The 14302-nt window shown below is 57.5% G+C and overlaps 1 protein-coding gene across 1 annotated transcript in view; it reads right to left on the minus strand.

The window, feature by feature from the left end:
• TTLL8 (tubulin tyrosine ligase like 8) overlaps positions 1-11594 on the minus strand; it is a 31495-nt gene extending 19901 nt beyond the window's left edge. Inside the window, exons 1-7 of the mRNA XM_032266287.1 lie at positions 11531-11594; positions 9620-9711; positions 8487-8625; positions 7662-7735; positions 4944-5072; positions 3956-4070; positions 2974-3185 (exon numbers count right to left, since the gene is read on the minus strand). Coding sequence (XP_032122178.1) covers positions 2974-3185; positions 3956-4070; positions 4944-5072; positions 7662-7735; positions 8487-8625; positions 9620-9711; positions 11531-11594 — 825 coding nt within the window. The remainder of the gene's footprint in view (positions 1-2973; positions 3186-3955; positions 4071-4943; positions 5073-7661; positions 7736-8486; positions 8626-9619; positions 9712-11530) is intronic.
• Positions 11595-14302: the final 2708 nt, after the last annotated feature.

Raw genomic sequence — 14302 nt, forward strand, 5'->3', positions numbered from 1 at the left:
AGCCATGGACAAAGGCAGCTCCACTCCCTCTGTGCCCCGATACCCAGGCAGGCACCCAAGACCCCACAAAGCTTCTCTGGGCAGCCACCCTGGATGCCACGCCTGCGTCTGTGAGATGACTCCCTCCCCCTGAATGGCCCCATCCTCCACTGGCTCCGTGAGTACCACCTCCCCAAACAAACGTGGACCCTGCCGCCTGACTCTCAGTGCCCCACAGTAGCAATTACTGATAAGTTCAACTTCATTAAAATGAAAAGCTTCTGCTCTGTAAAGGACAGTAAGAAGACAAGCCATAGATTGGGAGGAAATATTTGCACACATCTAATAAAGGCATGTTATCTAGAGTATGCAGAGAGCTCTTGAAAGTCAACAATAAGAAAACATAATTTTATTTTATTTTATTTATTTTTTTTTTTTGAGATGGAGTTTCGCTCTTGTTACCCAGGCTGGAGTGCAATGGCGCGATCTCGGCTCACCGCAACCTCCGCCTCCTGGGTTCAGGCAGTTCTCCTGCCTCAGCCTCCTGAGTCGCTGGGATTACAGGCACGCGCCACCATGCCCAGCTGATTTTTTGTATTTTTAGTAGAGACGGGGTTTCACCATGTTGACCAGGATGGTCTCGATCTCTTGACCTCGTGATCCACCCACCTCGGCCTCCCAAAGTGCGGGGATTACAGGCGTGAGCCACCGCGCCCGGCCCATAATTTTATTTTTTATTTGTATTTGTAATTTTTTGAGCCAGAGTTTTGTGCTTGTCTCCCAGCCTGGAGTGCAATGGCAAGATCTTGGCTCACTGTAACCTCCACCTTCCAGGTTCAAGCAATTCTTGTGCCTCAGCCTCTCAAGTAGCTGGGATTTCAAGTGCCCACCATCACACCTAGTTAATTTTGTATTTTTAGTAGAGATGGAGTTTCACCATGTTAGCCTAGCTGGTCTCAAACTCCTGACCTCAAGTGATCCATCTGCCTCGGCCTCCCAAAGTGCTGGGATTACAGATGTGAACCACCACACCCAGCCAGAAAACATAATTCACAAATGTGACTCTGAACAGTCACCTCACCAGAGTCTATACAGATGGAAAACAAGCATATGAACACATGCTCAACATCAAAGGCCACTGTGGATCGCAAATCACAACAATAATGACACCATGACAGACCCAGGAGAATGGAACACACAGAACACTGACAACATCAAACGTTGGTGAGGATGTGGAGGACAGAACTCTCCCTCACTGCTGGTGGAAATGCAAAATGGTGCAGCTACTTTGGAAGACAGTCTGGCAGTTTCTTAGAAAACTAAACATACTCTTGCCACACCACCCAGTAAGTGCACTCCTTGGTATCTGCCCAGAGGAGGTCAAAACTTATGGCCACACAAAGGCCTGCACACAGATGTTTACGGAAACATTATTCATGATTGTCAAAACCTGGAAGTGACCAAGATGTCGTTCAGTAGATGAACAGATAAATAAACAGTGGTGGATCCAGAGAGTGGAATATTACTCAGCACTAAAAAGGGTGAGCTATCAAGCTGTGAAAAGACTTGGAAGAATCTTAAATGCATATCACTGCGTCGAAGAAGCCCATCTGAAAAGGCTCCATGCTACATGGTTCTATCCAAATGGCATTGTAGAAAAGGCAAAACCATGGAGACAGAAAAAGATCAGTGGTGGCCAGGAGCTTGGGGTGGGGGTGGGGGATGAGGAGACAGAGCACAGAGGGTTTTGGGGCCGGGGATCTTCTCTGTCTGATGCTGGAATGGTGGATACATGTCATCATACATTTGTCCAAACCTGCAGAATGTGTAAAACCATTTGGGTTACCATGATGTGTCAATGTAAGTTCATCAACTGTGTTAAAATTATTAACTAGGCCGGGTGCAGTGGCTCACGCCTGTAATCCCAGCACTGTGGGAGGCCAAGGTGGGTGATCACTTGAGGTCAGGAGTTTGAGATCAGCTTGGCCAACATGGTGAAACCCCATCTCCACTAAAAATACAAAAAATTAGCCAGGTGTGGTGTCGTGTGCCTGTAATCCCAGCTACTCAGGAGGCTGAGGCAGGAGAATCACGTGAACCAGGGAGGTGGAGGTTGCAGTGAGCTGAGATCACACCATTTTGCACTGCACCTGGGTGACAGAGTGAGACTTCATCTCAAAAGAAAAACCGAATCATTAATTAGGAGGCCATCGGACTGAGGTGGCCCAAGTGGCCTCGTGTCCAACATAAGCAAGCCAAAACCTAACTCAGAACTGAAAGCGAAACCTGAGCACAGCCAGTCACAGGCAGCCCGCTGGGCAAAGTTCCCACTCAGCACAGGCAAGGCCACGGCCCCAGCGTTCAGCAATCGGGATTTGTTTTGTCCGCTTCCATGTTTACCTAGAAGAGCCCTTCCCTCGGTGGAGCCCTGCAGCCGTCTGATTGGCACAAATACACACTAAAAGTCTAATGCACTCATGTTCAACAGTCAGCAGTTGCAGTGAACGCACCACTCTGGAGGGGGTGTCGACAGCGGGGGAGGCACATGGCAAATCCTGGGCCTCTGCGCGGCGGTGCTGTGAACCTAAAACTGCTCTAGAAACCACATTTTATTAAAGTAACAAGAAAGATTCGGATTTTGTCCAAAACCACGATGGCTGGCTCACGTCCCCGCACCACCTGGGCACCTCTCCCTGGGCCTTCCTGTGTTCTCTCCCACAGGGCCCTTCTGGGGAGACTTGGGCTGTGGCATCAGGGTGGCCATGGGGCACAGCAGGCTCCTGACCACAGGCTGGAACCACGTCCGTGGCACGGAACTGTGGTGGTGAGCGTGGGACTCGGATGTCCCAGGGCTGTGTTAACTGCCAGGTGCTTCCCAAACCGGGCGACTTCAGCGTTAACCCCACGGTTAGATCAGGAAACCCGTTTGCTGTGAATCGAGAGTCTGAGGCACGGCTGCATCTGGTCCTGGCTGCTCGGACCCTCGAGACTGACCATGCCCAGGAGGCAGGAGGGCCCCCGTGGAGGCCCCCAGCTCTGGCGGCCCGGCACTGCCCGCCCCGGCCCCGCGCCCCACACACCTGTCCTGCTGCTCAGCTCGCTGCTCTCAGCCTCCTCCACCTGGGCCCTGGGCTTGCTCCTGCTGCAGCTCTGGTGACTGACCACCCACTTGAGGATGCTGGATGCCATGGTACGCCGGAAGTCATCTGGAAGGACAGCACAGCCTCATCCTCTGCTCAAGCCGGAACTGAAGGACAGCATGGCCTCACCCTGCACCTGAGCCTGGGCTGGGGACTGGAGTTGGGGCCAGGGCCTCAGAGGCTCCCGCACCTGCCCCACTTCCTGCCCTCACAGCTGGTGGAGGCCAGGCCTGCTCCCACAGCCCACGCTGCCTGTCCTTCTCCCCCCAGCACCTCTGTGACTGCAGCTGTCCAGCTGCACCCTTGGCCTCCGACCATGGAGCCGGCCTCACCCCAGCGGCTCATGCACTGTCCCCAGGCCCAGAGGCAGGGCCACACACTCGGTGACTGCCTGCCCTCCCCCCGCCCCGCACCCCTGGCCCCTGCACTGCCATGACCATGGCCTCTGTCCTCTGTCCTCAGACCCGGCCCCATCAATCTGTCTCGGTGCCAGGGGGATCTTTCTAGAAGCCTCTCTGCTGACAGCACTGGGCCCTCTGCCCCGTCCCACTCATTGCTGTGTCTCAGAAGGCAAAGCATGCATCGCATGGGGCCTGCAGCTCGTGTGCTGAGCAGCAAGGTGACCACGTCCAGCCCGGCCAAGATGGGCAGCGCCACTCTGAGCTGGCACAAGCCAGCAGGGCCTCCCCCGCCTGCCCTGACCAACACCCGCTCCACAGCCGCAGTGCCCCTCCCCCTTCCGAGGTTGCCCACGGAAGTTTCCAGACGAGCCCTTGCCAGGGGACCAGAGGTGCTGAGCTGGGGTGCTGGCTGGGCCCCGGGGCCGTGTCACTCACCCAGGAACTCCTGCTGCTCGCTGTCGGTGCAGAGGCTGTAGCAGCGTGGGAAGAAGGAGTCGGGGTTCGCCGGGACGTACCACGGCAGGCTCCGCATGTTCACGCACAGCCCGATCTCCAGAGACAGCGACGCGTTAGGCCCAAGGGGCAGCTCCGCTCCGCATCGCTCGAAAGGCAGGACCCGCCTTCCACCTCAGAGCACCACCGGGCACCACAGGGCACCCCTGGGGCAGACCCCTCCCCGTCCCGGTCCCCAGTCTCTCGGCCCCCCAGGGCCCCAGGCCAGGCTCTGCACGCAGGGTCTCTGCAGGAGCCGTGTTTCCACCAGCAGCGCCGGCCCTGGCCTGACCCGGAGGAGGCCTTGGGGTGGCAGATGTGGAAGAGCACCTTATCCCCTGCCCCTGCCCCATATGCTGTGCTGAGGCAGCCACACCTGGCCTGCTGAGGGGGCCCCTGTGCCAGGAAAGCCCCTCTGCCCTACCCCTCCCTCAGCAGGGTCCCCACACCCTGCATCCTGGTCAGGCCCCAACCCTGGGCCTTGGTGGAAAGGTGTGGCAGCTGCCTTGGGCAGGTCCAGGGATGGGGGAGGCGGGAAAGTACCCAGTGACGTACATTCCTAGTCAGGGACCTCTGCGGCGGAGAGCTGTACCCCTGCCCCTGGGGACCCACAGCCCCTTCAGGGCCCAAAGCCCGGTGGCAGCTCCCACTCAGCCCCATCTTTGGCTTGGCCTCTGCCCTGAGCCCCCAGATTCACCCAGAGACACAGAGCAAAGGGTCCAGGGGTGCTAGGGGTGGGGTGGGCACTGAGTGCTTCTGGCCATGGCGTTAGACCAGGAGTCCTGGGAGGCACCCAGGAGGTGAGTGGTGGTTGCCTATGGCCACCCATGGCCACTGACCAGCCACCAAGGGTCCCTAGTGGCTGCAGAGGCCCCTCCCCCCACCCTTGCCAGCTCCTGCCAGCCCCTCGCCACCCTCAGCAGCAGCTCACCTTGGTGGTGAAGGAGGCAGTTTTGGCGTAGTGGTTCAGCATCTGGTCACAGGTCAGGTTGTGATAGTCAATGACGTCCCTCTTGATGGTCCAGAGGAGGTAGGGCATCTCGTTTTTTACCAACCTAGACTGGCAAGAAGAAAGTCTGTTGATAGCCAGCAGTCAAGGTTCATGCCAGCCAGGACGTGTCAGAGCGAGGAGAACATCAGAGGATAAATTGTGCGCAGCGTGAGGCTCCCAGCCGTGCTCCTTGAGGGCCTCCTGCACACGGGGCCTGGGGCGCAGCCAGGACCACACAGGGTTCCACTCAGGGGCCTGGTGCTCTGGGGAGCCACCCCTGATGTGGGAGCTGCAGGTGGGGCCTGAGCCCTCCACATGGGGTCTTCATAGGGTGGGGACGAGCCACTGGCCAAGGTAGAATACACAACACTTCACGACCAGGAGCTCACAGTCCCCGGGATGGAGGCCCCCAGGCCTGCACCACCCGCAGAGCCCCACCTGAGCCCCAGGTGCCGGCCTCTGATCCTGCCCTGCTGATAGAGGGCCTGGGCGCGGAGCTGGGGCCTGAGGCCGGGGCGTCCTGTTGGCGCTTTTCTGTTTACAACAATGGCCCGTGTTGAGTCAGAATTCCAACCAGGCCGGGCATGGTGGCGCAGGCAGGCCTGTAATCCCAGCACTTTGGGAGCCTGAGGGGGGTGGATCACGAGGTCAAGAGATTGAGACCATCCTGGTCAACATGGCAAAACCCTGTCTCTACTGAAAGTGCAAAAATTAGCTGGGCGTGGTGGTGTGCACCTGCAGTCCCTCCCAGCTACTCGGGAGGCTGAGACAGCAGAATCACTTGAGCCCAGGAGGCGGAGGTTGCAGTGAGCCGAGATTGCACCACTGCACTCCAGCCTGGGCAATAAAGAGAGACTCTGTTTCCAAAAAAAAAAAGAAGAAGAAGAAAAATAAAAGAAAATAATTGAAAAGAATTCCAACCATATAAAGAGATTCAAGGCAGGAAAACATTCTTCAAAATCCTCCCCCAGGAGATAATCTCTGACCTGACACCTTGGGGAGCACCCATCTGAGTCGGTCTCTGCAGACAAGTGCATGTGGACACACAGACAGGCACATTTACCTGCACGGGCAGAATCCCACACGCGACATTCCACAAGGCGGAAGGTTCCACTCGGTGCCCTGTGAGTGCAGGCCGGGCCTCCCTCCACCCTGCTCTGTGCAGACCCCAGGGAGGGAGCTGGGCCCCAGGCCCTCTGCACTTCATGGTCCAACCTCCTGTTCCTACCCTCAGAGTGGCATCTGTCACTTTCCTTGTCATTTTCAGATAGAAGTCTCGTTTTTAACATATGTTTTGAATTATCTTAGAAATATAAAAGTGTAAGGCTGAGCCTGGTGGCTCACACCTGTAATCCCAGAACTTTGGGAGGTCAAGGCTGGCAGATCACCTGAGGTCAAGAGTTCAAGACCAGCCTGGTCAACAGGTGAAACACCATCTCTACTAAAAATACAAAAATTAGCCAGGTGTGGTGGTGTGCACCTGTAATCCCAGCTACTCAGGAGGCTGAGGCAGGAGAACCACTTGAACCTGGGAGGCAGAGGTTGCAGTGAGCCAAGATCGAGCCTCTGCACTCCTGCCTGGGTAACAAGAGCGAAACTCTGTCTCAAAAAAAAAAAAAAAAGAAAAATATAAAAGTGTAAATAATAGCATACTAACTGCTAACCACTAATCACTGCATCCTGGGGTGAGAAACAGCATCGTCAACAGAACCAAAGTCCCCCAGTCACCTCTGTCAGGTAACTGCCACCTGCATCTCTCTCCTCCACACCTAGTCAGCAGAATGTTTCTGTTCCCCCGAAATGCATGTGTTGTGGTCCTCACCCCCAGGCGATGGCATAGGAGGCAGGGCTCCAGGATTAGGTCGTGAGCATGAGGCCCTTATAAAGTGGCCCCAGAAAAACCCTTGCCCGTGCGAGGACGCAGAAAGAAGTCAGCTGTCTGTGAAGCAGGGCACCCTCACCAGCCCAGCCCTGCTGCCCCTGACCCAGCCTCCAGCCTTCAGAACAGTGAGGAATGTTCTTTCCCGGGATCTGCAGAGCCGCTGGAGCACTCACAGGGTCTGTGGGAACGGCACTGACCCCAGGAACTTGGAAGAGTGAGGTCGCTGGCCTTGGGGGAGGCTCCCAATCAAGTCTGTGCCCATTTTTCTACTTGCCTTTTCATTACTGATTTGTGAGTTCTTTACATATCCTGGATATTTGATCTTTTAAACTGTAAGTACTACAAATGCCGCCTCCCACTCTGGTTTCTCTTTCACTCTCTTTATGGGGGAGCGTGGGGTGTCCCCGAGGAACCAGACTGGGCTGGGGAGGTGGGAGGGCACACTGCAGTGTTGCTGGAGACCCCAGCTCACTCGCTGGCCAGGCCTGGCCTGCAACACACACGCCGGGAAGGCCCTCAGCTTCCACGAGCACGTGGCAGGCCAGCCCAGTGTGGGTAGAGGGAGCTGGGCGCACCAGGTCTGCCCCCTGCACAGCGGCTCATCCAGCACCGACAGGCTCACCCCACCCCAGGTCAAGGGGCCCTGCTGTGACTGGGGTTTTGCCCCCGCCAGGCTGCCATGCCCCAGGACATGGGCAAATGGGCAGAGAGCAGGGTGATGGTGTGAGAAGCCGTGGAGAGGCCGAGGCTGATTAGGACGCACGCAGGGGACGTACCATCACATCGTGGATGTCCTCTGTTCTCTCCAAAGCCGTTTCTCGATTTTCTTTCACTTCAGCATGTTTATCATCTGCCAACGAGACACAGTGGGAGGCCTGAACATAGGGCCTCTGCCAGACTTCCACAGCACTCCATTATCACCGCCACGGGCAGGACGGCAACTTCCCCTGGCAGAGCGGGTGCCTCTGTGGGTGCTGGGTCAGGCTCGGGACATCCCGGCTGCCCACACACATCCCGTGACCGTCCACAGGACAGCCATCCCACCAGGGCTGTGACAGGGCATGGGGTCCCAGGATTCCTGGAGGCCCAGATGTCCTGGGGTGCGGAACGGTGGAGACAGCCCGGGGTGTGATGGCGGCCATGGGGCCCCGGGCAGAGGTGGGGAGGTGGGGGACATTTGATCTGGGTCTCACTGGGGCCAAGAGGACACAGACACAGTTGTGCAGAGGGTCAGTGAGGAGCAGTGGGTACCGTGGGGGCCTGAGGAGTGGACTTCGGGCAGCTGGGGCCGGAGGAGGGATGGCTGGGTGGGACAGAGCAGGACTATGGAAACCACCCCGGCAGGAGGAGGCCTGGCCTGGGTGGGGGCCACGGGACACTGAGAAGGGAGCAGTGCCAGGGGCTTGAAAGGGTTTGCCCTGCATGACCACCTGGGGCAGGGAGGCCAGGAGGACGACGGAGACCTGGAGTCGGAGAGATTCCATCCTGCACACTGGGACCCGAGGGCAGGCAGCACGCTCAGGTTGGCACGGACCCTCCCCCCCCGTGCCCGTGGCAGACAGGCACTCCCTGCACTGAGACTCGCGCCTCCAATACCCTACCAGTGACCCCGGTGCTGCCATTCTCGAAGTCGGGAATGACCCTGGGCAAGAAGTGGAACTTCTTCTCCACCCAGCCCTTCCTCCGCAGGGCTGCACGCACCACCGGGTAGTGCCCGTAGATAGAGAAAATCTTCTTCTCCTAAGATGGCAAGAGGATATTTTTATTTCAATCATCTTTGGAGAACAGGTGGATTTTGGTTACATGGATAAGCTCTTTAGTGGTGATTTTTAAGATTTTGGGGCACCTGTCACCCAATATGTAATTTTTTTTTTTTTTGGGACAGAATCTAGCTCTGTCGCCCAGGCTAGAGTGCAGTGATGCGATCTCGGCTCACTGCAATCTCCACCTTCCAGGTTCAAGCAATTCTCCCTGCCTCAGCCTCCCGAGTATCCAAGTAGCTGCTGGGATTACAGGTGCCTGCCACCACGCCTGGCTAATTTTTTTTTTTTTTTTTTTAGACAGAGTCTCACACTGTCACCAGGGCTGGAGTGCAATGGTACGATCTCCGCTAATTGCAACCTCTGCCTCCCTGGTTCACACAATTCTCCTGCCTCAGCCTCCCGAGTAGCTGGGATTACAGGTGTGCACCACCACACACAGCTGATCTTTTGTATTTTCAGTAGAGATGGGTTTTCACTATATTGGCCAGACTGGTCTCGAACTTCTGACCTCAGGATCTGCCTGCCTTGGCCTTCCAAAGTGCTGGGATTACCTGAGGTCAGGAGTTCAAGACCAGCCTGGTCAACATAGTGAAACCTCCAATTCTACCAAAAAATAAAAAAATTAGCTTAGCTAGGTGCAGTGGCATGCACCTGTAGTCCCAGCTACTCACCTGTAGTCCCAGCTACTCAAGAGGCTGAGGCACGAGAATTGCTTGAACCCAGGAGGCGGAGGTTGCGGTGAGCTGAGATTGTGCCACTGCACTCCAGCCTGGGCAACAGAGCCAGACTCTGCCTCAAAAATAAATAAACAGACAAATAAATAAATAAATGTAACTCCAGCCAAGTCCCACAGGGAGGAGGCTGCGGCTCTCAGGCACAGTGCGTCAGACGCCAGACAGACTCCAAGTTCCAAAACAAATGTTCTTTTAAAAAAGTGTCCCCCTCCCCACGGAGTCCCAAGGAGCATTTACCTTGATTGCTTTTTCTGTTAACTGCCTTGCTATTTTGTATCTGTCTAATTTGGGGGAAGAAGCCAAGTCTTGAGAAATTCCTTGTTTTAATTCTGCAAAGAGAAAGAGGACATCAAGTCAAAGGAAACGGCATCCAGGGCTGGTTCGGTGGCTCACGCCTGTAATCCCAGCACTGCGGGAGGCCGAGGCAGGTGGATCACATGAGGCCAGGAGTTCAAGACCAGCCCGGCCAACACGGCGAAACCCCATCTCTACTAAAAATACAAAAGTGAGCCGTGCGTGGTGGTGCATGCCTGTAATCCCAGCTACTCGGGAGGCTGAGGCAGGAGAATCCCTCCCGCCAGCTTCAACTGCCACTTTCTCCACCCCCTGGGTGCCAAAAACCCGTGTCCGTCCAGCCAACTGATTTAGACTAAAGCTCCAAAGCACCTCAGTGGGGACAGTGCGAGAACAGCTGTACGTCCGTGTGGAGAGGGCAAACTGTAACTGCTGCCTGGCAACACGCCCAAAAACTAATCTTTGCTCCTCTAGGAGAAAACACGGAGAGCACCTTCACGACTGTGGGTCAGGAGAACGTTTCTCAAACCATTCCCAAAACCACTAACCATACACGTTAAAATTGATGAAGTCCTGGACTTCACCAACATTAAAATGTTCTGCTTTGTTAAGAAAATGAAGAGGTAAAGCACAGACTGGAGAACAAATTCAAAGACATCTGCCCACCAGGTGCGGTGGCTCACACCTGTAACCCCAGCACTTTGGGAGGCCGAGGTGGGCAGATCGCAAGGTCGGAAGTTCAAGACCAGCCTGACCAACATGGTGAAACCCCATCTCCACTAAAAATACAAAAATTAGCTGGGCATGGCGGCATGTGCCTGTGATCTCAGCTACTCAGGAGGCTGAGGCAGGAGAATCACTTGAACCCAGGCGGCGGAGGTTGCAGTGAGCCAAGATCCCGCCATTGCACTCCAGCCTGGGCACAGAGCGAGACTCCATCACAAAAAAAAAAAGACACACATCTAACGAGGCCAGACATGAAATGGCATATTCTGAGGCACGCCATCCATGAGTCAGCAAAAGCCATCCACGGTCATTGAGACCAGAGCCGTGGGAGGGAGGTGTGGCCGGAGAATGGCCCAAGGAACCAACAGCGGAAGAAGCGCCCGAGGCACATGAACTGGAGCAGCTCCATCTTGAACAGGAGCTGTGTAAAAGGAGGCTGAGACCTGCCAAGCTGCTGCATTCCCAGGTGGTGAAGACATTCTAAGTCACGGGATGAGATGGGGGGTTGGCACAAGATACAGGTCATAAAAACCTTGCTGATAAAACAGGGTGCCATAAAGGAGCCGGCCAAAACCCACCAAAACCAAGACGGTCACGAGCGTGACCTCGGGTCATGCTCACCGCTACACTCCCACCAGCGCCAGGACAGTTATGAGTGCCATGGCCACGTCAGGAAGTTACCCCAGGTGGTCTAAAGAGGGGAGGCATGAGTATTCCACCTCGTGCGTAGCGGATCATCAAGAAATAACCATTAAATGGTTATGCTGTGTCTATGGGGTAGACATAGACAAGGGCAAGGGCACGAAGGACGAGAAGGGAAAGCGCACAGCCCCCATGACCCGCCAGGTGAGCCCTTCGCACCCACACATTTAATTTCCCAGCTTCCCAGGAAGCTGGCCAGTGGGACTAGGGCGCAGGAGGCAGGACCCAGCGCCCCCAACACCCCTGGGGTCCTCTGCCTAGACCATTCAACAAAAGAAGGTGCCTGGTTCTGCAGCTCGGTGATGTGGCCGCCCCCGGATTCCCTGATTTCCGGGCAGCAGGCTGCAGCCAGAACTGCCTCTGAGCATCGGAGCTGCAGCACGGCTCTGGGTGAGTGGCTGGCATGCAGGCATACAGGATACCCACTATTTTCTTTGCTCCCATCTCCATCTGAAGAAGCCGACCAGAACCCCTTCCTCTCTGGATCCATGCTGGCCTCAGACAGCTCACCCTTCCCTCCTCCGGCCCCTAGAGGAGAGGGTGCGCTGGTTATGAGAAACGAGGAGGGTGTGGAGGACCCCAGGAGCGAGAGGGTTCTGAGGCCCGAGCTGAGAGTCAGGTCGGGGTTGGGGTCAGGTGTTAGTTGGTGGATCAGGGTCTGGGGGGGGGGGCAAGTCTGGGTTGGAGATCAGGTCTGGGTTGGAGTCAGGTCTGAGTTGGGCATCAGGTTTGGGTTGGTGGATAAGTCTGAGGCTGGAGGTGACGTTGGGATTGGGGTCAGGTCTGGGGTTGGGGGTCAGGTCTAGTTGGGGGTCTGGGTTGTGGAGTCAGGTCTGAGTTAGGGGATCTGGTCTGGGATGGGGTCAGGTCTGCGTTAGGGGATCAGGTCTGCGTTAGGGGATCAGGTCTGGGTTGGGGGTCAGTTCGGAGTTAGGGGGTCAGGTCCGAGTTAGGGGGTCAGGTCCGGGGTTGGAGATCAGGCCTGGGGTTGGGGGTCATGTCTGGGATTGGGGGGATCAGGTCTGGGTTGGGGTCAGTCTGGGTTGGGGGGTCAGGTCTGGGGTTGGGGTCAGGTCTGGGTTGGGGTCAGGTCTGAGATTGGGGGGGTCAGGTCTGGGTTGGGGATCAGGTCTGGGTTGGGGGGTCATGTCTGGGTTGGGGATCAGGTCTGGGTTGGGGTCAGGTCTGGGGTTGGGGATCAGGTCTGGGTTGGGGGTCAGGTCTGGGGTTGGGGTCAGCTCTGGGGTTGGGGTCAGGTCTGGATTAAGGACTTAAATCTGGGGTTGGGAATGAAATCTATGTTGGGGGGGTCAAGTCTGCATTGGGGGTCAGGTCTGGCATTGGGGGTCACATCCAGGTTGGGGGTCGGGTCTGGGGTTGGAGGTTCAGGTCCGGGCTGGGGGTCAGGTATGGGGTTGGGGAACGGGCCTGGGGTTGGGGATTAGGTCTGAGGTTGGGGTTCAGGTCTGTGTTGGGCATCAGGTCTGGCTGGAGAGTCAGGTCTGTGTTTGGGGTCAGGTGTGAGGCTTGGGGGTCAGGTTTGAATTAAGGGTCAGGTCTGGGTTGGGGGTCAGATCTAGGGGGGAGATCAGGTCTAGGTTGGGGATCAGGTCTGGGATTGGGGTCAGGACTGGGTTTGGGGTCACCACTGGTTTGGTGTCCGGTCTGGGTTGGGGGGTCATGTCTGGGCTGGGGGCATCAGGTCTCAATTGGGGATCAGGTCTGGGTTGAGGGGAAAGTTTGGGTTGGGGGCAGGTCTGGGTTAATGAGGAGAGGTGGGTTCTGAAGGCAGAGGGGAGTGGACAGCTGTGGAGCTCCCAGAAGATGGGGGCAGGCAGGGAGAACAGTTCTCGGCTTTCGAGGCGGGGCGGGGTGGGTGGAGCTGCGCAGGTGTCTTTGGGTTTCTGGGGTTCCTAGGAATTCTGGGGTCTAGAATTCGGAGGCCCAGGGCGGGGTTAGGCCTGGAGTTCGGGGGTGGGGGCGGGTCTGCGGTTCCGAGGTGGGGGCGTCGAGCTCACCGGGGACTGGGTCAGTGGCTCCCATCGCGCCCCAGTCCGCATTGGCGCCGCCCAGCGTCCTGCGGTTGCCCAGAGCAACGTGCTGGGGCGGCCGAGCGCATTGTGCACCCGGGCGCCGGCGGCTGGCTCGGGGCGTGGGGCTGCGCGGACGGCGGGGGACCCGGGGGGCGCGGGGGCGCGGGGGGCGGCGGCGCGCGGGGGCCTCGGGCCCTGACGGGCAGCGGTCGGCGGCGTTGGGGCCGGGCCCGGGTTGGGGGCCGGGCTGGGGTCCGGGTCCAGGTCCCAGGCCGCTGTCGGAGCAGGCGCGGCTGCGGGGTCCGGGGCGCGGGACGGTGCGCGCCATGGTGCCTACGGGGAGGGCCTGGGTGTAGCCCCAGGTCACACGCTGCGGCCCCGCGCCCCGCTGTGGGGGTCACACTCAGTCCCGCACCAGGTCACAAAGACCCGCGGGTCACACCCTGCCCCTCCCTCGCAGCCCCCCAGCCGTGCCGGGCCTTCTCGCCCTCCCGAGGCTCTCGCGCCGCCCTCTCTCCCTGGGCCGGGCCCCCACGCCAGGCTGGAGGGGCGGGTGAGGGTGCAGCGGGCGCTCGGCTTCTCCGGGGGTGCCGGGGGTCCTGGCGGTTGGGGGCGACGGCGTGACCGCAGCAGCGCCCCCCTCCCGTGGCGGAACCTGGGAGGCTTTGGAATCTGCAGAGCCACTTGCGGGGTCCCACACAGCTGCCTACCCCGGGGCGTTCTGAGCCCACCTAGGTCCACACAGCCTGTGTCCTTGGCCCCCCCGATCAGATCACCACCCCATCAGTTCGGGTCTGATCTGGCACCTTGGAGTGGGGGCAGGGAAGACACACACACACACACCCCCCACCCCCCTGTCAGGACCCTGACTCATGGGACCTTTCCAAAACCTAGATGTCATCTTTGTTGTTTATTTTTTGCCTAGACGAAGCTGAGGGAGCTGATTTATTTGGTTTTTGTTTTTTTTTTTTTTTTTTTTTTTTTTTTTTTTTTTTTGGAGACGTTTCGCTCTTGTTACCCAGGCTGGAGTGCAATGGCGCGATCTCGGCTCACCGCAACCTCCGCCTCCTGGGTTCAGGCAATTCTCCTGCCTCAGCCTCCTGAGTAGCTGGGATTACAGGCACACGCCACCATGCCCAGCTAATGTTTTGTAGTTTTAGTAGAG

This window comes from Sapajus apella, unplaced genomic scaffold (genome assembly GCF_009761245.1).
Source record: "Sapajus apella isolate SASKATOON/1434 unplaced genomic scaffold, GSC_monkey_1.0 scaffold156, whole genome shotgun sequence".
Classification (NCBI taxonomy): domain Eukaryota; kingdom Metazoa; phylum Chordata; class Mammalia; order Primates; family Cebidae; genus Sapajus; species Sapajus apella.